This window comes from Carex rostrata, chromosome 21, assembly GCF_964058835.1.
Source record: "Carex rostrata chromosome 21, lpCarRost1.2, whole genome shotgun sequence".
In the NCBI taxonomy this organism is placed as follows: Eukaryota; Viridiplantae; Streptophyta; class Magnoliopsida; order Poales; family Cyperaceae; genus Carex; species Carex rostrata.
The window spans coordinates 5,409,052-5,432,312 of NC_135938.1; the positions used below are offsets into that span (position 1 = coordinate 5,409,052).

At 38.3% G+C, this 23,261-nt stretch overlaps 2 protein-coding genes across 3 annotated transcripts; one reads left to right on the forward strand and one right to left on the reverse strand.

The window, feature by feature from the left end:
* The first annotated feature begins 2,541 nt into the window (after nt 1-2,541).
* Nucleotides 2,542-8,423, forward strand: LOC144573031 (RNA demethylase ALKBH10B-like). Its single transcript, XM_078322710.1, has 7 exons — nt 2,542-3,307; nt 6,220-6,377; nt 6,533-6,650; nt 6,758-6,859; nt 7,103-7,218; nt 7,314-7,468; nt 7,569-8,423. The coding sequence occupies exons 1-7, from the start codon at nt 2,752-2,754 to the stop codon at nt 8,026-8,028; spliced, it is 1,665 nt and encodes a 554-aa protein (XP_078178836.1). The 5' UTR covers nt 2,542-2,751; the 3' UTR covers nt 8,029-8,423.
* Nucleotides 8,424-11,381: 2,958 nt separating this feature from the next.
* Nucleotides 11,382-19,617, reverse strand: PDR2 (phosphate deficiency response 2). 2 transcript variants are annotated; one of them, XM_078322709.1, is made up of 22 exons: nt 19,013-19,617; nt 18,440-18,532; nt 18,039-18,244; nt 17,862-17,934; nt 17,603-17,775; nt 17,169-17,334; nt 16,734-16,838; nt 16,534-16,644; nt 16,369-16,455; nt 16,053-16,235; nt 15,930-15,980; nt 15,708-15,833; nt 15,538-15,617; nt 15,350-15,455; nt 15,121-15,249; nt 14,785-14,850; nt 14,612-14,683; nt 14,349-14,497; nt 14,109-14,220; nt 13,186-13,302; nt 12,610-13,095; nt 11,382-12,322 (listed from the first exon to the last, which is right to left on the reverse strand). In XM_078322709.1, exons 1-22 carry the CDS (start codon nt 19,259-19,261, stop codon nt 11,723-11,725), a joined length of 3,540 nt encoding a protein of 1,179 aa, XP_078178835.1. In that variant the 5' UTR covers nt 19,262-19,617; the 3' UTR covers nt 11,382-11,722. The 2 variants fall into 2 exon arrangements, with proteins under 2 accessions (XP_078178835.1, XP_078178834.1); XM_078322708.1 differs by having other exon boundaries at nt 12,610-13,302; nt 19,013-19,593.
* Nucleotides 19,618-23,261: the final 3,644 nt, after the last annotated feature.

The following is a 23,261-nucleotide window of genomic DNA, read 5'->3' on the forward strand; positions in this document are numbered from 1 at the left end:
CTTGTTTTGCATTGAGAGGAGAAATAAAAGATGGATAGCGCTTTAGGAAAAAGAGCAGAAAAAATCAATCGCTTGTGGGACCATCCGTGGACAGTGACGTGCGTCTGTGTGTGCGGCAAGAAGACTGTTTATTGTTATTATGGGTTAATTTTTTTTTTCTCCTTGAGAGAGACTAGGGTATAGGTAATTTGTTAAGTTTTTAAAATGAGATTGCAGTGATTTCAATTGTTACAATAAAATTTAGTTAGATGTTGATTATCTTAGTAATTGTAAATTTAAACACAAAAATGTACGCCCTATTAATTGTAATGAATAAATTTCTTTCATTAACAGATAAAAAAAATATCTCCCTATTATTGATTATCTTAGTATTTAATGTTGATCGATCGTAACAATTATAATGATTAACTAGCGAATTGATAAATATAGCAAAATTATTGTAAATGTTAGCAATGCAAGATCTTTCTTAAAGATTAGTGCAGATGCACTTACACTATATGGGGAAATTAATTGACCTCATTTTTTTATATAATGGTTTTCTATATAGTTTAGAATAAAATATTATCAGTATAGTAAAATTGATCTCTATTATAGCATGAAAATTTTATATGATTGACTCTCATAACTCGAATGTCCGATTTCGTCCCTACTAAAGATGACATATACTATGAAATAATATCCAAAAATATAAACACAAACTTTCTATTATTGTTCTATTTTATAAGTAGAAAATTTTATAATTATTACACAAGCATTTCTTTTAACAACTAAAAAAAGCTAAAAGATAAAAACAAATTATAGTCAATTAATTGTCGGTATATTGTAATATTTACTTTATTTATCTTTTTCACATATTATTTGCTTACGTACATGGGCTAACTACACTCGCTTCCGCATAGGATCTTAAATAATAACCAATCACCAGAGGGCAGAGGCAACGCCACACGACTTAACGGCGTAGCAGAACCGAGCGCAGGTAACGGGCTTCTCTCAGCAAATAGTTCTCTAGGTTCGTGCCAGGTGACGTCACTCAAACGCCACTGGCCACGGGAACACCAGAACCGCGCCTACCTCCATTTCTTATACAAACCCCCCCCCCCCGGTCACCGCAACAAGACGAAAAACCGGGTCTATATAAAATTCAACCCCCTTCTAATAATAGCACAGTAATGTGTCAAGTAACCCGAGAACAAGACCGTATTATAAATTTATAATTAACCTCAGCTGTAACAGAACACAGATGAATCATTAGTTTATTTGAACATGACACCTTGGACAATGATTCCATCCGTTGGATCCGGTCTCGCGGATCTCTCATCGGTTTGATGAGATGGACCCACCATTCAAAAAGAGCAAATGAAGTTTGCGTCTTGGGTCCCGGTAAATGGACGGCTGCGATCTCTGGTCAAGAGAAGGTCCCGCATTGATGAGAATTGAGAGCGACTGGTGGGCCACGTGGATCGCCACGGGAAATGCCGTATATTCCATGGTTTTATTTAGAGTCCACATTGTCTGAGGTAACAGAATATTTCTGGTTAAATCCAAACCGTCCAATCAGAACCCGGGACAATCTGGCCCAAAACGGAATGCACGGAACTTTTTAAATTCCGTGCGGATTCTGATCCGACGGTCCGAACTGAGCAGAAATATTCTGTTACCTTACATGATATGATATAATTTCTCGCGGGATCGCGGTCCGATCACCTCATGTGAGGTGGTGAATGATTCGGTCTTGTTTCGAGTATTTGCAAAACTGGCACCTTATACTTAAAATTTTTGTAAAAGATTATCTTATTCGAAGAATTCTTAATTGTTCATGTGACGTCGGAGCACCATTTTTATATAGTAAGCAATTATGCATTTGCCTTCTGGACTGAATTTGATTAATGGATGAAAATGCCTGGCTGGTACAACGGATTAATTTGTCAAAGAAGGGGTTGTTGAAAAGCAAATTAATACTTAATTTTGTTAATAATTTATCACATAATGAAAATATGAATTCATATCTATATCTATTAAAACAAAATCAATATACGACCTTTTGCTTTGAAAAAAAAAAACATATATATAATTCATGTAACTTCCCAAAAGATTTCGAAAATCTGTAAAATGTTCTCAAATATGAAATACCATAAATTTATATAGCAAGATCTGTTTGAACTAAGAACTATAACAATATTATAATTGTCCGAACAATATTTTAACGAATCTTTAATGACAGTACAGATTGATTTTGACATTGTTTAAATTTAAAACAGTACAACGTGTATCATAACTTCTGTTTGAGTAGTCAATCAATCCTCACCTGAAAATACATGATTGTGGTTTTTTTTTTTTTAATATGCATTTCAAGAAGGTAAAAATACACGAGTAACCGTGTTCAGTACAGAAGAAAATGTCCCTGGTTAATAGTTGCTCGGAATTCCGATCTCTCTAGAACATTAAAATATATGGTGACAATGAACCTCATTTATTTCATTCTCCTCGGATCCAGTTCGGACTCGGATCTGAAACTCCTCCCGATCCGCACTTCGAGCTCTGTATTTAAACAGATCCCAGGTCTCATTTTGTTTTGAACTCAAAAGTTTAAAGACTCCTAAAAATATGCTCACAGCTACCTAGAAGAGAGAAAAGAGTAAAAAAAGGAAATACTAAACAGAGAGCAGAGAAGAAGAAAATAGCAAAGGACGCGAAGAGAGCTGTGATACGATTCATATCTCATCAAATCTACTATCAAACGCTGAGGCGGTAATGGCAAAAGCGGCTCCACCAGCAGCCCTGCCAGATGTCTTCGCAAGAGACGCGATCATTGCCTGGTACAGGGGCGAATTCGCGGCTGCGAATGCAATAATCGATGCACTCTGTGGCCATTTGTCAGAGATCGGAGCTGGCCGTGGGGTGGAGTATCAGCCCCTGTTCGGGGCCCTCCATCGCCGGCGCCTGAATTGGTTCCCAGTGCTCCATCTCCAGAAGTTCTACTCCATTGCTGAGGTCGCTAATGAGCTCCGTCGAGTTGCTGACGCACACACTGCTGCCGAGGCCGCCATTGCGGCTGCTAATGCATATCAGGAGGAGGTGATGGCTATGGAGATCAAGGAGGTGAAACAGGTGATTGAGGAGGTGCCGGAGGTAGAGGTGATTGAAGAGGTGCCGGAGGAAGAAGTGATCAATCCATTGCCTTCCCCGATGGAAGAGGCTGCTACTAATGGCGGATCAGCAGCGGAAAGAGATGCTGACGTGGATGATTCCTCCGTTGGATCGCCAGATCGCAAATCAGCTGAAGAAGAAGAAGTGACAGCTGATGGAGGTAATTTTTTTATTTCATTTACTTAATTTTAAAATTGCCATCTGATTACTTCTAGGAATTTCGCCAATAATCGCAAATTATTAACTTTTCTGGAGGTTGCCAATTGTTTATTTTATTTATTCAAAAAAGTTATCAATTGTTACCTCTTAATTTTAAAGTTTACTTTTTTCTTGGATCTGGACGTACTGTGAGATCACTCTGTTTCAGTCGAATGTCAAACAACCCCGTTAGGAGCTGGATTTGGTTTTAATTTTCTTTTCACCGATATCTGGCAATCGCCACCTCTAAGCCGTATTTTCCGTGATATCACGTATTATTGTATTGTATCATTAATTAACCAATGATCGGATGGTTGAGACATCTCCACGTTTGCTCTTTTATTTTTCATTAATTCATTTCACCGATCGTGCGATAGAAGGCGGCTGAGCCCCTTAAAAGAGGTCACGGACAGCTTGAAGCTCTCCCGTTAACCTTTTTTAACGACGCTCGTGCAGCACTGCAGCTTGCCTGATTCTGTACGATGCTTCTTTTTCAACAGTCGTGCTCCGTTGGTTGCATTTCGTTGTTTTCTCATTGTTTTTTCTTCGTTCATATAAAAGGATATTGAATTTTAGAAAAAAGTACGGGGTAGCTTTAAATGTTCTAATTAAATATAACTTTTATGCAAAACGTGCCAGACTGCCGGGAGAAACTTCCAATTAGACCATTCTTTTGTGTTGGATTTCCTACTGTCACTTCGCAGCAAGTCAATGTATAGCGGGTTGTTCTGAAAACATTGAACTTTTTGGTTTTCAAAAGTGGCAAGCTTTAATAGAATTGCAGGCCAATAATTATAATTCACCCCACAGCGTACATCACTATATAGTTATAAACAAATACAACTGGTTTGTGTAACTTTAGACCATTTTGGAGGAAGAAACATCATTTTCCTTGGAGTTAACTGGAAAATATCAAAGGTAGTTATGTGGAGTGTAATTGAGTTGAAATATTAATACCGTAGTATCTCTTGAAGAAAGTAAGTAGGGGACACAGGACACCTTTTGCGTTGTTGGGTAAATGGGTACGAATGAGGCTATAAAAGAATGGCTGTCCTCAAAATTTAATAGTGGAGGTTGCGCAATGCTCCAATAGTTTCAACTTTCTGATTTAATTGATGAAATCTAACATGGTATCAAGGGAATTATTCCATTGGTATTTTGTCGTGTGTGAAGCAATATCATCATTTATTTGCGATTTCATTTCCGGAGAAGAAAACAAGTCTAGAACGCCAGGAGAGCACCTGACAAATTTTGTCTATCCGAGACTAAAAACGACAAAACTATTTATCTCAGATGTTGAAATTTTACTCAGTTTTCTAAACGCATACTGTCAGCGATAATAACTAACATGTGTGTTTAATTCAGCAAAAACAAAAAATATAACATAAAAAACTTTTACAAACATGAGAGGAATAGCTGAGAGAAGTGGAGCGACTCTGAACGCACACATTAGGATCAATCTCAAATTCTCAATACATGTGTGTTCCAAAAATACATTATATAGTCTGCTTTCAAAATTCAAATCGTTCTGATTTCTGAACACTTGCACTTTTATTGAATTCAATGCTTATTGTGCATTTAGTACTTTAATTTTTTTTAAACACATGCATTTATACTCGCTTTAATGTTATTACTTGTTTAATTCAAAAAATATTGTTTTATTTTTTAACATTTGAGGTAGACAAATAAAAAATTCGCACTCTACCGTTGAGGTTTAAGCGCCGCCACGTGTCGTTTTCTGAATAACCCTGTTGGAGTAGGTTACAGCAGCTGGCGTAGCTTGGAAGGGCGTGGTCCGCGTGGAAGTCAGTTGTCCGCTGCGGCTTAACATTCCCACCGTCGGATCAAAATCTGCGGTTGTTGGAAAGGGCAGCTAGATATGGCGGCTTTTAAAGGACCTTTAGGTGGCATCTCTCATGTAGGTTCGCCGCTTGTGGTCTATTAGGCCCAAAAACGGGGCCCAATAATTGGGCCCAGTCTGTGCCCGGTGTTGGCATTTGGCATGGCACAAGGCACATGTAATTCTGCTGAGCTGTCGACATGATTGACCCATCCTTTTTGGGATTTTTTTCCCGTCTCCTCAATGAAGATTTTAATATTCAATCTCTAAAATATTGTTCTTAGTTGTCAAATTGATATTTGGTTTGTACTTTGAAGTCTAAGCTAATAATGGAGTTTGCTTCAATGTATACTAAATATATATGGGTATTATTTGCAAGGGTATATTGAATTCTCTCTGTCAGCTTTTGAAGGGGCTGTAGCAAATTGTTCCATTTAAAAAACACCACTTGGCATCTAGAGTGGGGCCTGCTTGCAACTACTTGCTTTTTTTCAACTGAATAATTAAAAAATGGACGGTCAGGAGAAAAGTATTTTCATTTCAAAAAGGTGTTGATTGTGGTATCATGTGCCTCAAATTTTGAACACTATTCGCAGGTGTAGGTAGAGGTAGGTTTATCATTCCCATAAGAGATTAAGCTTCTGGATTTTTTTACTGTAGCTAGAATAGGATTCAATTAACTGAATGGTTCGGCTGAACAATGTTTGTATTTGTCGATTCTAGCCGCCTCTTTGGCTCATTAATTTGACATCTTTTCATAGATTGCAGATTCTTTGCTCTGAAGCATCATATCTATTTCCTCCTGCAATAATTAAAGAAAATAAAACTTAATCGAGGAAATAATCACAGTTTCAGTTAATAAATGGTTGTTATTGAGAAATGTTACTTCTCTTGTCACCTTGAACTTTGCTTGAATTCCAATCAAATCTAATTAAATGAGAGCATTTAAAATGACTCTAATATGATCATATCCTGCCACTATCAAACTTTATAATTATTTTAGTGTAATAACCCCTTTCTTTGTGTTCTTGCAGGATCGCAAGGGGAACACAGTGTGGTTGAATCTCAAGGCGATCAGAGCATGACCGAGAATTTCCACCTCTGTACAGACCATGAGGATTGCATGACCCGTCCAGAGCGCATCAAGATCTTGAAAGGCTTTGTCGCCAAAGAGTCTGTCAAGGGCCACATGGTAATTCAACTTACAATAAGTAATCTAAATTTCAATTGTACCAATTTCCTCTTTCCTTCTTTGAGTTTTTTTTCCTATTTTTGTTGTCTTTATTTAATTGTACCAGCTGGTATGGATTTTGTACAAAATTTTAGTTGTTTTGTTCTTTGAATTAGGTCAATGTCGTGAAAGGCCTGAAAATATACGAGGATATCTTCTTAAGTTCAGAACTTGTAAAGCTTGGCGAATATATCAACGAACTTCGTCAAGCTGGGAGAAGAGGAGAGCTTTCTGGTAATTGAATATGAATTTGGAAAGCAAAACAGCTCTCTTATACAATGCGCATGATCTTATCAATAAATATTATTACAAAAATTTAATCAATATTTTTTGTCTTTCAGGTGAAACCTTCATATTCTTCAATAAACAGATTAAAGGAAACAAGAGAGAGATCATTCAGCTCGGTGTTCCTCTGTTCCAGCCAACCTCAGAGGAGGCTACAAGTACATTCCTCTATACTGAATACAGATTGACAGCTGCTTATATTTAGGTTCTTTATTTTGTGTTGGTTGTTCTAGATTTACTGAACTATATTTCATAAATAAAAGATTATAAAAATACAGTGCTGGAATCCCACAAAGCTCCTTGAAATCATGCTTTTGAACTTTTAAAAACTGATGAAGCACTTCCACTAGGTGAACTATCTCAATTTTGACTAAATTAGGAAACTTTCTTATCTTGTACAGCTAACATAGAACCAATCCCTGGAGCTCTTCAGGATGTCATTGACCACCTTGTACTGTGGCGCTTGATACCAGAGAGCCGTAAACCAAACAGCTGCATCATCAATTTCTTTGATGAGGTACCCACAAATTTTACATATAAGTTGCAAATGATGAATAATCTTAGCAATTAGCATCTAGGCAAAAGTTTAAATCTGAGAATGTTAATTTTCAGGATGAGTCGTCGCAACCCTACTACAAGCCACCACACCTGGACAACCCCATCTCAACTCTCCTTCTTTCAGAAACCAGTATGGCTTTTGGAAGGGCGTTATTCAGTGATCAAAATGGGAATTACAAAGGCCCCCTTTCTCTTGACCTTAAAGAAGGGTACAATCATTTTCTGAAGATACTGACTTGAACATTTTTATAACTATTATGATTTATTTAGTCAATATCTTCATATTGTAACACGATATACTTGATGCAGGTCACTCCTTGTGATGCGTGGGAACAGTGCTGACATGGCGAGGCATGTGGTTTGCCCTTCCTCTAATAGGCGTGTCAGCATCAGCTTTGTCAGAGTCAGGCCACCACCAAGCCTGTCTGATATCTCTCCCATGGTTTCTTCACCAACCAAAGCTATGACACTCTGGCAGCCTGGTACTCCCCCTCCACAGAATATCCCAAACGGAGCAATGATTGCCGGATACGGGCCCCATGCTTTGATACCCTCTCCATATGGGATGGTGCTAAGAGCGGCCCCCCTTGTAATGGTAGCCCCCACAAAGCCAATGGGGCCAGGTCCCAATAGGAGAATGACAAAGGGAGGTACAGGTGTTTTCTTACCCTGGACTGTGGGGCCCAAGAGGTATAACAAGCACCTCCCACCTCGCATCCAGAGGAGGCGCTTTGCCTCTTTGCTGCCCACAATTGAGGCACAGGGCTAGTGATAAGTTACATTTAACAACATTGCTTTCAATTTATGTGTTTTGTTTTGAGTTGTACCCGGCATGATAGAGTTGACATTAGGTGTTCAAAGTGTTTCTTCGGGAGAGAGGCTAGCAGTGTGTTGTGGTTTACAGGCAATTGTCATGAATGCCTTTCTTCAAGAGTTGTGAAGAAGGCGTTGTGTTCGACCTTTCCTTCTGTTAATATGGCCAAGTTTCTTGTCTGGGGAAGTTTAATTAGTTAATGAGTAGAGTTTTTTTTTTCTTCCCTTTTTTTTTCTACTTATTTCGGCAATAGACAGAATTTTGTAATATCTGTCGGTATTTTGTCTGGAAAGTTGTGATTGTGATATACGGGTGCTTGTGCTTCAATGAAGGTTCATCTAATTAACAAATTAAACGTGATAAAGATAATTTCTTTTATCTCTTAATGGTTATATAATCGTATCCCCTGGCAGTTCAACTCCAGTGAATAAAAAAAAATTGCTCTTGCTCTAATACAATAATTCCTCAGATATTTTGGGTAGGAGGAACAATTGTATTAGACGAAAGTGTTATAATAAGGTGCTTTAATATATTATATGAAATTGATAGTGACTTGAGTATCCCAAAGGTGTTTTAATATTTAATATATTAAACGAAAGTACTTTTAAGGTACTTTAAGAGTGAAGTTAAAAGTTTAATTACAAAATTTCTTAACTTCTATCTGCTTTTATCCTTACCACTTCATTTTTTATTATGCTACAGGAGAACATTTTAATTTTTTAATTCAAAATTATTTCATCTACCTTACTATTATCAAACCAATGCTTAAAAAAATGATACTTCATTTTATTCACTTATCAAAGTCAAGGATACGCACTAATGGAAGGATACACAATATTAAAAGCTCGAGATGGGCTATGGTGCATTGCAATGCATGGAGGGGTTTGTGCATTAGACCATAAATCTAAAATTCAAAATCCAAATGACCAATTCAAACTGTTCATCTTGTTCTTCATATTAATATATGCTTGGAGACCAAATTTTACATTTTTCTGAATTTTTTTACTATTTATTAAGTATTTTACAAAATTGTTGATCCAATGGTGGCTTAACAAAACAGTAAAATCAGCAGCCACCGTTGGATCAACAATTTTATAAAATACTTAATAAATAGTAAAAAAAATTCAGAAAAATGTAAAATTTGGTCTCCAAGCACATATTAATATGGAGAACAAGATGAACGGTTTGGATCGGCCATTTGGATTTTGAATTTTAGATTTATGGTCCAATGCACAAACCCCTCCATGCATTGCAATGCATCATAGCCCAAAGCCCAGTTAATCTTCGTTTAGGTCCCAGGTCCCGATCCCCTAAAGTAACCCAATTTTGGAGTTTGCATCCTCACCGTCCAATTAGAATCCGAGTCAATTTGGCACAAAGTGGAATGCATGAGGCTCTTTAAAATTTGTGCCAAACACAGATTAGACGGTCCGGATTCAAACTAAAAAATTGGATTACTTTAGGCGATACGAATTAGTTTATCAGGGGGGTGCCACTAACGGCTTGTATCCCGATCTGCTTGACTAATGAATTATGCTTACAATATATTTAATATACGATCAGAAAATTTCACACCCTCATCATGCTTATTCTTCCTTAACTTTCTTTCTTCCCTCTTTGAGTTAAGTGGTCCATGGGCACTTTTCCATTAACAGGGAATAGTTGCTACATACACTACAAACGAACTTAGTGCCTTCAAAATGCTAAATTCCCCCCATTAAATTATACTTCTCTCCAAGACTCCAACCCCTACCCTACTGGTACCGTTTTAAAAGCATCAATTGTAGCACGATCCGTTCCAACATGCTCAACACGAAAACCAAGGTGAATTAGTAAATTACTAGCTTAACAAAATTTTATGATCCAAAGATATGGTACCCGGAAACAAAGGTAATATTTCTAATAGTAGATTACAGTTTAATTGGCTTTCTATTTTAATCCTGTTGAAAATAGCTAAGCAAAACACCAACGGACATGCACATCTTGAGGACACATATCAAATGCATGCTATGTGAAAATTTTCAAATTATATATTAAGATACGAATTTCCCAATCTCTTAATGTGGTTGAACTTGCTCCATTTACAGAAGCTACTCAACTACTACATAATATTTCCGATAAATACCTCTGTATTATATTGTAAAGTGTGATTCAACAATCAATAAAGAACATAAACTCTTTTTATCAGAATTTTTCAAATCATAAATACTAAATAGTATATTACAGTGTAATTGGCTTTCTGTTCTAAACTTCTAATAACATATTACAGTCTACATTTTAAAAAATATATAATTTTGATCTTAAAACTATCCAGTTGGTATCAAATTTATCCTGCCTTGACATTCATAATGCATAAAAATAACATTTTCATCCCAGTGTCTGTTTATCATTGGAACAAGCATGAATGTAGTCACAGAAATAATAGAAATAACGCAGATATATAGTAATATTACTATCCATATCACGTACTAATTACAGGAATACTAACATCAAATTCTGTGTCATTATAATTAAATTAAATTACGAGGAACCACATGACAATAGTTATTTTGATCAATTTTGACAATAAATTTTGAAAAATAATTAAAAAGTAAATTTACAGATATGTTATTGAATATAAAGATAGCCTAACAATTAAATTTCATGTAATTTAACTATTGTTTGATAATGCACCAACGACCGTCACTTTCAGACACTTGATATTATATTGTTTGTAATTTAAATTGTTTCGATAAAACATAAACCAAATTTGATCATGTTTTATGAACATAATGTTTATATAAAGTATAATATAGTTCATGTCTATAATATTAGATTTCAGATGTAAGCTTCAAAATAAAGGATTATCAATAGATACGTATATCTCCAGATAAACACGAACAAAGATTTTCATCATACTTTTTTATTGGTGCAAATAAGAGTAACTAATGTTTTTTTAAGCTCATCAAAACTCTTAACGAGCTTAACTTCAAAAACAGTTAAATTGACTTCAAACGACAAATCCAAACCATTATTCACATGTGATACATTTACATGCAAAATTTATAAATATTCAAATTAATCTAGTATAAAGTATACAAATTATTTTAATGCATTCATTTTTCTTCATTTTTTTTCTACTGCTTAATACATCACTTGAAAAATAGATTGATTTCAACGATTTACATCCATGTTTTAAAACCAATCCGATTGATGAGCATGAGAACACGCTGGACCAACACCTCATATAAAGTTCAGGATAAATAATATAGGGCCAACATCTCAAATAAAGTTCAGGATAAATAATATAGAGAAAACGACAATTGATCAATATCAAATACAGTTTATTACTGGCTTCACCAAATAATTGGAAATGTAAAATACAACTAATTTGTCAGAATCTCCAAATTGGACACTAAAGTACATGCCATTTTCAAAATGTATAAAAAATTATGCTTTCACAGTTAAATGAAAATTCAAACAAAACTACAACACAAGCCCCACGTGCCTGTCCCCATTATAAAAATTTAGGCTAGTAAAATTAAGAAAAAGGTACAAAAAATTGCTTACCTATATGTTAAGAACAAAATAGCAAAATAGCAAAACACCAAAATTGCTCTGAACCACTAAAGGAAAATGGAAAAGTACCAGTATAACTCTGAAAGAGTGTTTACAATCGCTTCTTATCCAAAGCTGCAACAGCCTGCTTTTGACGCCTTTTCCAAGCCGGCATCTTTCCAGGGAAGGCCCACCGCAACAGTCTTTCCCATCCATAGCAGCCCAAAAACATCAAGAGAGCCCATAACAACAGTTTCCCTCTCATCCCCTCCGGCAGAGGCTCCAGCTTCAAATAGTCATTCAGTCCCCGAAACACGTCAGATGTGATCACCACAAAGAAAGCCACCGCCCCATACAGCGCAATCTTGAACGGCCTATTTTCGGAGATGCTCATGTTGAACGGATGTCCCATGTAGTTGACGGCAAATGTAGCCACCTGGATCATCATGTTGACCATGTATGAGACAGTGTTGACCAGGTTTGGGTGGAACGCCGAGTCAGGCTCAATGCACTCCTCTGGCATGTATTTTGAGGCCTCATTCACAGATGTAACTAGAAAGCAGATGTGCATTGCAAACTGGCCGAGGAGGGAGAGTAACACATAGGCACAGAAAATATTAGGGTGGGGTCGCTCAGCGGAGAGTGTTTGGAGAGGCCGTGCATGGGAAATGAAGAGGAAGAAAGATGCGGTGAAGATTCCACTAATGGTTGCCTGCACAGAAAGATAAAAACAGATTTGACGTAAGATTGCACGCGGTAAGCATTTTTACACAAATTCTTTCAGCTCTAATTTCAGTTTGATTAGCACTTTTGCTGTAAGTTACAGTATAATGAAACTTATTTCATCAATCTGAAGTAACATTCACAAATTTTCAACTAGAAACTTTTACTACAGCTAAGTTAGTCCAAGGTCATTTTAGCTCAAATGAAGATTTTAATGTTAGATTTGATAGCTTACTTCAATAAAACATCATCAATTTAATGTTAGTTTGCCAGTACCTGCACATCACCGAGCTTGACACCATCCAAATACATAACACTTAGAACATAAGCAGTTGCAAGGCAGTTGAGACCAAGGATCTTAAACATCTGAAGGGTTGTCACAAGAGTGCTCCGTCCCTGACGAATGATATCAAGAGTGGGTGCCACTGAGGCGTGCTTGGCTGTAAAAGGGGATGCCATGGAGGCATCGCCAAGCTTCACAACTGGCGCAGAACGTCCATCACCCTCATCATTATTCATCTCCTCCAGCATTTTCTTCAGCTTCTCACGCTGCTTGTCAGCTGCTGTCATGCGGCGGTTGGTCGATGGCCCGGCGGCTGAGCTGTTGGCTGTTGGTGGCAGCAGTGGCTGAGATGATGACTCGCCAGCTTTTGGCTTCTTTGACTTTCCTGCCTTGCTTTCAGATTTGGAGTCTTTAGATGCCTCATCGTCCTTTTTCTGAGTTGTGGGTTCCGCGTTCAGAAGAGCTATGCCCACATGAGCCTGAGTAGTAATTACGAACATGTACAGAACGTAAGTTTTATTACTAGAATAAATTACAGAGATGGAGAGAGAGTGCGGAGGTTGCTTCACCTGTTTAAGTGCACCAACATCATTAGTCCCATCTCCGCACATTAGTGTCATCCTTCCAACAGTTTTAAATGTGGTAAGGACAAGTTCTTTCTGATCAGGAGCAACACGTGCAAAGACCTGAAACAAATTACACACATAAAGACTTAAGCTTGAAAACAAATAAATCGTGTGTGAGAGTAAAGGATTAGAATTGCATATATTACAGTCATACAGGTCACAGCATGTTTTGTCTGTATGTAAATTAGCACTCGTATCAGCAATTGATGTAAAAGGGTAAACTTCTTTTAGGTTTAACTTTATTTATCTTAGGTCCTTAGTTGAAATGAAAATATGACTTTGTTAGTCAATGAAGTCCACCCCAATTGAGGCAATTCCTCAACCATCGAACACAAAAGTGAGTTTACAAAGTAACCAACTGGAGTGGAAGTGCATATGAGAAACTAATTTCAATCTGAGGATTTGATCTCATTCTTCCCTTCCTTTCGCTTTAAACATAGAGTCGAGAGAGCTCCAACCCCCCAATGACCAAATCTTGAGTTCCGACAAGGGACCCACAACTTCTCCTCTATTCTTCCTCTTCCTTTCTGGTGCCTTCATATCAGCATCACCCTTTCTTTCTTTCTCCATGAGACACTTGAAGTTTCAGTGAAAGTGCCAATAAATTCTTATAAATTGTTGATGGTTTTCAATTAACTGCTAATGAATTCCATCCACAAATTTAGACTTTTCAGTCGAGCAATTTCAGCTTCAAACCATTTAAATTCAAATATCTTTCTAGCAATACCATTGGAATCTTACGAGAATAGTTTCCGATCAGAGTGTTCACCTTCTGCCACCGATATATATAGGGCATCAAGCTCCCAATAGTTTGTAGTTTATAACATCTGTCCTTTTACATTAAAATAAAAAAAGGGCACTGGTACCTTCACATAAGGAACAACACATATAACAGCCTCAGTCCTCAGCAGCATTTCAAAGCAGTCACCGCCAACGCAAAGGTCGTTAGATTCTGCTAAATCTTCCACCTCTTGCGCACTGACAAAAACAAAAATGATTAGTTTTAAAAAAAAAAATTAAGGTCAAACTCATGGTGCAGACAGCAAACTAATTTTATGAAGAATGGAAATGATCTGGAACTCTGGATAAATTAAATTACAAATTACCTAAAAGGGACTCTCTCTGATTCATCAGGAGAAAGCCAATCAAAGCCTCCAGTGCTGGAGCGCGTCAGAATCAAAGCAGGTTTGGAAATGATATGCACTTGGCTCGCAACATGACAAGCAGTCAGTGCCTGGTCACCTGTAATCATCACCTAACCCCACAAGAGCAATCAATGTAAAATACACCAATTTTGAATCCTCCAAAATTCAGATTAAGCAATAACAAAATGTATGCAACTTAAGAGAAATAAAGGCAGATAACTTACCAAATCATGAGATGAAGCTTTCAATTCAAGTAAAGCAGGACCAGAGTCGTGCCTGATAGGGCAATTAAATACCTGCAAAGAAGAAACTTAAATACCTAAATAAAGACAATAGAGTTTGTAAATTGTTATTTTATATATATAATTATATATAAACTTTTGAAGTTGTTAATTACCGCAAAACCAGCAAAGATCAAGTCAGCCTCAACGAAGTCCCTGTCAAGGCTCCTAGCTTCACTAACCTGAAATAAGCCCACAATCAACTCATGTAATCATGCAAAACAAGAACACCAGACTATAAGATCGAATATGGTCATACATGCTATCATGTAGGCCTATAAACTGACATAGATGATTAATAAAGCAATATTACATCTCAGTGATTCATAAACAAGCTAAAAGCAAATTCTACCATGAGAACACAAGTATGATGAAGTATAAAACACTATAGTAGGAGAATGCACCCTATGTCACTAGGGAGGAAAAAGAGAAAGTAACTCGATATCACTTACAGCCATATCTGGAAGTGACTTGTAGGCAAGAGCCAAGACACGAGAACCTTGGCGTGTATATTTCTTGTATGTATCCACATAAGTTGGAGGCAAATCAACCAATCTCTCTTGGATAGTTTCAGGTGCACCCTGTACAGATGAGTTACTAAAAATTAAAAGTTCTTACAATAATTGGCCAAAAATCAAAGTGAATGTCAACACAAATCCACCTTTAGCGGGCATAATTTACCTTAGCAAATACTAGAAACTTCTCTTGAACCCGTACAATGACACTCATCCTTTTCAAGTGAGAAGCAAAATGGTATCTGTGTACAATCTGCACAGCATTTCCAGACCTGGAAAACAATTTCATAACTAAAAAAATTTGCAAAGCATTTATTTTTATGAAACACATTGCACCACAAAAGACTAATATACCTTTTTGGCATGGCCTTATCATCAGCTGTGTAGTTCCAGTCAATTCCTTTGAGCGCTGCTCTTTCAAGAGGATCACCGACCTGAAAATGAAATGTTGTTTATGATGTTACTTGCGAATTAACAGCTCATTCCAAGCTGATCATCCGAAGCTCAGATAAAGTAAATATTACCAGCTTGTTTTCAACAAAAACCAACGCATGGCAGGAGGCTAGCACTTGAACAGTTCGCTCAGGCAACTTGGTTGTATCAGATACCAAATCTTCACTCTCATGCAAACCAACTACACCTTGGAACTCCTAAAATACAAAGATAATTTATTACAATGAACAATCACTAAGAATGAGGGGCTATAGACAAACACTTTCCATTTTGCAAAATCCAAATATTCATACCATGTCATCTGAAGTGAGAGTTCCAGTTTTGTCGAAGCAACATATGTCAACCTGTACATTGCAAAAGTTTGTGACCAAAACATAATTGGTAAAGGAGAAACTATCCTATGAAATGACATTCACCTTCCCAGCAAATGGTATCCTAAAGGGCTCTGTGCAGAAGATACCACGGCGAGCCAATGCAATAAGGGAGGTGTTAACGGCTATAGAAAGCTCCATTGGCAGTTCAGGAGGTATAACAGAGGTGATAATCAATGAACAGCTCAACATGAGCTTGTATCTGCTCCTTGTAGGGTCCTCCAGTCCCTATAGAACAAAGTGAAAACAAGATATCACTAAACAAGAAACTAGTCAAATGAATGCAATAAAATCATTCCATGGGGTACTTGTCAAATGAATGTAATAAAATCATTCCATGGGTTTATATCAGAAAAAATACCTTAACTAGCACATAACCAGCTGCAATTATGGCAAAGAAAACCAAGAAGAGAATAAAGAAACCGCTCTCCCTACTATTGGCTGTAACCTGTTAGAACAAAGAACATGTGACATGATGCCATGAAAAAGGCCTATCTGCCTAGAACTAAATCACAACAGAGCTTACCCTCTCAGTTGAAAACAATATTGTTCTCATTAGTTTGCCTTGACTTGTCTCAAATCCCGTCCTTAGCACATAAGCAACACATCCTCCATCAGGTGCTCTCAGATTGAACGACTATATTCAAGGGGTAAACAAGTTAGATAAATCATGCACAAAGAACGTACCAAGTCTACCACTCACTGTTTATGCATCATCAGTAGTACCTTATCAGGAGTGTGTTGCAGTATCTTGGTTCCACCAAAAAGGATGTGATTCTTGTCACGCTTGGTAGATAATCTATCATCAAGAGATCGCCCAGCAATTGAGACCTGCACACAGAAAACAGCAATTTACAACTAGAATGCAAAATTCATCACCCCTGGTTCTAAGTCTTCCTATGATACATCAGTTTAACTTGTTTCTTCAAACAACACGAACAAAAAGTAAAAACCAGACACAAACACATTAATCCAATTGGAAGTGGTTTTGTGAGCATAGTAACATGCATTTTAACTGCTTAACTCGGTGAGATGTAGTCTGACCAAAATCTTTAAATTGGAGGTTACAACGAAACCAACAGTCACTAGTCCTTACTGGCACGGTCAAGCACTCAATTCCTATATTTGTAGGCATATGAAAAGATGGAGAAAACATAAAACCTTCCACTGAGGAGTAGACTCGCCGGTAAGAATGGCTTCATTGACGATTGCACTTCCTGCTAGTAAAAGCATGTCAGCTGGTATGGATTTGTCTTCACCACCAGATGAGCGGCCGACAGATACTATGTCTCCTGGAAGAAGCTCTGTTCCTGGAACTTTCACCCATCTGACAGCCAAAGTTTTTGCTCATGTAAAATTCTATTTCTTACCTTAGTAGAGACATATAAATTTTATTGTATCAAAAAGAGAACATTACAATATAATAATTACAAAAGTTCATGGAGACTACTTATCCAAATTGACGGTTCCAAGCCTATGATAAAAGTTTATATACTTTGAAACTCGAAGTACCAAAAAATGAGTTGGCTAAAACACAAAACTCGAGGATGATTATGTAACAGCGACCTAAAAAAAAACAAAGACAGGATTCATACTTTCCACAGCGGTGCACCAGCCAGATTTGGTTGTCAACTCTAACACGTCTAAGCTCAGTCAGAGTCCTCAACCTATTTTTGGCCATAGTTGACTCAAAAAGGAATAGCATAAATAGTGTAAACAAGCTGTAGTACCAGAATTCGTCCAAGCACCACAGGCCCACACAGAAAACCTAGATATGTGGAGGCACAAAAAATCAGGAAAGACGAACAACATCATTTGGCTCAAATTCAGATAAATATTTGAAAATCTACTAACCTGAAACACGAAAAATGGCTCCATAATTTGCTCCTTCATTAACTTCTGAAATGTGGGTTGTGGATAGTCAAACCTAGAAATACAAATAAAGAAAATTATTAAAAGATTCAAACCATGAGATCGTTAAAATAATTTTTAAGCAATATAACATTCTTGGAAAAAGTAACAAGAACTTACGCATTTCTTCCCCATTTATCAATGGCGGCAGTCACTTTGGCTTCTGTACCATGACCACTGCTCTTGAGGTATTGGGCAAAAGATTCTTTTGTAGGATAAGAGAGCTTCCTGAATGTATCGTCAGCCTCCGAGAAAAGAAATCGTTGCTTCCTAAAGTCAAAATAAATCTCCTCTATTTCACTACTTGACGACGAAGAAACTCCAATCTGCATAAAGAAAAGAAAAAGGTCAAATCAAAATAGATCTCTTTTAACCATGTATGATGCCATTTCATGTACTCAGTCAGTTAATTCTTCTGAAAGTTACTTTATAATGTTACAATGTAGAAATGAAAGTAGCATTGCAAGAATTTATACTAATATGACACTTATCATGAACCGGTAATAATATAACAAACTCACAGTTCTGCGAAAATGAAGTGGCACTATTTCTTTTGATCCAGAGAACTTGGCAGGAGTTATCTTACATGCAGATGCAGAGTGTATATCTTTCACCTATCAAATAAAGTTGTCAGAAAGAAACTTCCAAAGTATAAAGCAAGACAACTAATTATATCAGTAACATGGTACCGTTCTTTTATTGAACCCATCCCTGGATATTCACATTGATCCCTTCATTTTGAACAATTCCAGTTTCAATAATAATAGTCAAACTAGTAGAAACAAGACCATTAGCATTATAATTTTCAGCGAACTAGTGAAATTGTCAACAATTCTTCTTCCTGTAAGGTGATCGCTACGATGTTCAAAAACTGGTTTAATCTGTTACAAGACATTAGCACTTACAAAAACATAGAAAGGATTATCCGACTTCAAATACTGAAAATAATAGGCAACGATCAATTATCCATTCCAACTTCATATTCCTTCTGCTTTCTCATTCTTTCACTATATAACATTCAGCTGTTTTCGAGTTCAACATTCGTCACAACTAAAATTCTAAAGGTTGTTGACGAGTCAAGAACAGAAACACACCTTACTGAACTGCACGAAGGCCCCAAAATCGACAGACCAGGCAGTGAAGAGAAGCTCGAGGATGTGGGCCACCGCCAGCCCGGCAAGCACAATCAAGGCGTCGGTGAAGTCGAGACTAGGCACGACGAGCAACAACCAGAGCGCGTATATGATGGCGAAAGGCCAGACGTCAAGTCGCCACGGCCAGTGCCGCCGACGGAGCAGGTCCACCCCTTGCACCACCTTCCCGTTCATATCGAATCGCGCCATTCCAGCTCTGGTGCGCCAATTTGGCCGATCCGACAGCGGGGGATCGAGAGGGGCTTAGATCGAACGGATGGGAGGGATGGAGGAGGTAAACGGTGGATCTGGGAAAGCTTCGTTTTGGTTTTTGCGAAGTGCGACTGATGAGAAGGTGATAGAGCGCGCAAGGTTCAGGCGCCAGTCGCCGTGGTTTCTTGGTCTACGACTCTACAAGAGCAGGGAGTAGAGATTTGCGAACTCACAAGTCGGACCGACTTTTCCTTCTTCTTCTTTTTTTTTCTTTTTTTTTTCTTTTGAGAGAACTTCGCTTTGGGCTTTGGCCAACGAACTGATTGTAAGTGTGTGGGTTTTGAGGGTCTTAACTGAAAAATAGAAGTAATTCAGGGCTAGGTTGACTCTTCTTGTTTTAGTAATTTTTTTTTTTTTTTTTTTTTTTTTTGGATAGATTGCGCCCTTTGGCAAAATTTTCTTACACAGAGGGTAAAGATAAAAACTCAGGACCTATACAATATTTGTCTAATCTGGCCCTATTAAAGATACTGAAAAAACCCTCTTGAGAAAAAAGAAAAACAAAAAGCAGTATAGAACCTTTCATTCTATCCTATGCTAGGCATCCCTAGTATCTAAAAAGATTGGGTAGGTAGTCCCCTTGCAACTTCATCCTTCCATACGTCCCTTCTTTGTCAGATGGTCAGCCATAGCATTATGGCTTCTACTGATGTGAATGCATTGGAACATATGGTTATGCTTGACCATTCTCCAAATGTCGAATACCTCCTTGTAAGCCTTCCAGTCCGCCTCTAGGGGGCGGTCCCAAATCCATGCTCACCTTTACCAGCATCTCGTTGTCTGAGTAGAAAGTGCATGACTGTATCCCCAAATCTATTGTCGCATGTAAAGCCTCCATGAGTGCCCAAGCTTCAGCCTGCAGTGGGCTGCAAATCATCACCCTACCAGATCCAAACAACACTAATTGTCCCATTTTGTGTATAATGTAACCTGTACCTCCATTCCATTGATTTGCCCATGAGCTATCTGAGTGACATTCGTATTCTGTCTGCATTACCTCTTGCAACTGCGCACGCTGGCCTTTTAGCCCCAGCTTGTAGGATGCTTTCATAGCAGTTTCTGTGTTAATATTATGTAAAAACAGGCTGAAGTTTTTGTACTCTGGTTTGACCCCCGCATAGGCCATGCTGTTGCGACACCTCCAGATTCCCCATAAGCAGTTTGCCATCAAATCCCAATACGATTCAAGTGCAGTTTGTATTATGTATTCCATCAATTGTTTGATACTTTGGAATCCTTCCACATTGATTCCCATCTCATAGGTCAGCCAGCATAACCTAGCAAACGGGCACTTCATCGTCATGTGTAGAACATCCTCATTCAACCCTCCACAATTAGCACATTCCCCACTTCCTCTTCGTAACCTTGCTGCCATAACTCCCCCCAATGGTAAACCATTCTGCAGAAGCTTCCACATGAACAATCTAACTTGAGGCATGACATTCCCCCTTTTCCACACGCATTCCCAAATTTTTGTTTGACCGGCGTCTCCCAGCTGCAAGTGCCCCGCCAAGTGCTTATACATGTTGCTGACCGAATAGGCCCCATTCGGAGATAGCTGGAAGCGGAGGCTGTCCTGCCCAACACCCAGAGAAGGCGGCTTGACGTGGCTGATTATGGTGATGCTTGCTTGATGTCCGAAACACTCAATTAGCTTATTGACATCCCATCCCTGTGCCCCTTCAAGCAGAAGGTCTGTCAATTTCATGGTAGAGTTTTTCCTTGATTGATGGAAGAACTCCTCCGCACCCGGAAACCATGGCTGATTAAAAACCTGGCATTTCTCACCATTTCCCACACTCCAACACAGTACTGACAAGAGTTTGGACCTAACTCTCATCATGCTTCTCCAGAAAATGGTACTGTTTGCCACTCGTTTCGTTAACCACAAATCTCCCCTTGGAAAATACTTGGCCTTAATGACCTGCACCCACAAAGCTTGCGAACCAGCCGCCATATACCAAAGGTATCTCATGAGCATAGCATCATTAACCAGTGACAGATCTCGCAGCCCAAGTCCACCTGACCTGATTGGTGCCAGTATCTTGTTCCAGGCTATGAGCGCCATGTATCTGTCTTGATCCACTTTTCCCTAAAAGAATTTCCTAATGCACTTAGTGATCTCCTCAATTACTTGCCTCGGTATAGTGGTGGTGGACATGAAATAAATGGGCAGTGTTTGTAAAACTGATCTAATCAAGACCACCCGAGCTGCTTGTGACAATAGGTTACACTTTCATGCCTGAATTTTGTCGGATACCCTGTCGATCAGGAAATTGTAGGCCTCCCTGGTTGGTGCAATCGGAACTCCAAGATAGGTTTTGGACTGCTGTTGAAGGGGTACCTGCAAAATAGAAGCAATAGTTAGTCTGTCTTGGTGGGGGGTGTGCTCCGAGAACCAGATAGTGCTCTTTTCGGGACCAATGCATTGTCCTGATGCTGATGAGAATTCCTGTAAATTGAAATTATTAAATTCATCGATTGCAATTTTTTTAGTTAATAAGCATATTTTTATTGATCAGAACAAAAATCAATTGTATCTATCCGTTCGTACTGGTACATAAACATACATATAGCAATCATATCAGTACATTTAATTTAACGGCTGAATTCTTTTCTACAGTGTTCTAAATAGCGCACTATAGCGGCGCTGATATCTCGCATATTTAGCCTATATTTGACTTGATTTCATACCAAATTCACGTTCTAAATTGTCAAAATCATGTGCATTTCATTGATATATCCTTAGAATTTGGTACTGCTGAGAGTTTGTTTGTTTTCTGCAGGATTGGAGCAAAATACACGAATAAACGGTGTTTTTGGACTCCCTGGTACGACCCTTACCAGGCTTGGTACGGGCCGTACCAGACTTGTACGGCCTAACCGTACCACCTTGGTACGGGCCGTACATAGATGCCGCCTGACAGAATTCAAATCTTGGCAGAGGCTATTTAAAGCGAGGGATCTCTCCATTTTCGAGGATTCCATTCCATTCCAGATTGAGAGCTCAGAGAAAGAGAGAAAGAGAGCAAAGGAGCAAGGAGAGAAGAAGAAGGAAGAGGAAGAGGCGAAAATCGACGGATCAACCCCTTCTCCACTCCCGATCTTCGATCTAGTTCTATCATGCCTCTCTTTATCTCTTTATTTGTATTTCTGGACAGATCTATGACTTGTGAGTAGTTGATCATTGTTTCTAGGGTTTGTAGATGGATTTTCTTGATTTGTGTTGCTTTTCTTGATTTGGATCTTGTATGAACTCTTTTGCTTGTCTTGATTGTGTATTTGCTTGTCTTGATTGCTTTGTCTTGCTGTGATTGCATGTGGTGTACCTATAGTGGTAGATCAACCCTAACAAGGTCATGTGACCATTGCCTTCTCTCAACCAAACCAATCTCTTTAGGTAGACTTGTTCGAATTGAAGCCGAAAGGTTGAATTCTCCCCTAATTGACATATTAGAGGATACCTTAGATCTCCAATCAATCAACTAGAGGATCTGGACCAAAACACGAGAGTTGAGGTTTAGAAACCCTAGAAGGTGAAGAATTGACTCCCAAACCTAGATCTTGAACCAACAAACGAGAGTTGAGGTTTAGGAACCTTAGGTATGGTCAATTGAACCTTTCTCAAGAGTTTAATACGAGGTACCAGCAAGAAATGCATCAACTCGAACTTGTAAGCTCTGTTCTGGTAAATCAGTACGGGTCTTACAAGAGTGGTGCGGCCTACCCGTACCAAGCCCCACACGGCTTGGTCGGACCAGGTTGGTGCGGCCTAGCCGTACCAACTTGGTAAGACCCGTACAACTAGAGGCAAATCAGAGATGAAGTCTGAAACCCTTGAAACATCTTTTATCCTAAATCAAAACACAGTTTATACCTTTCCTTGCACAGTCACTATTCTATTGCATTGTTTGATTGCTTGAATTGATTCTTTAGG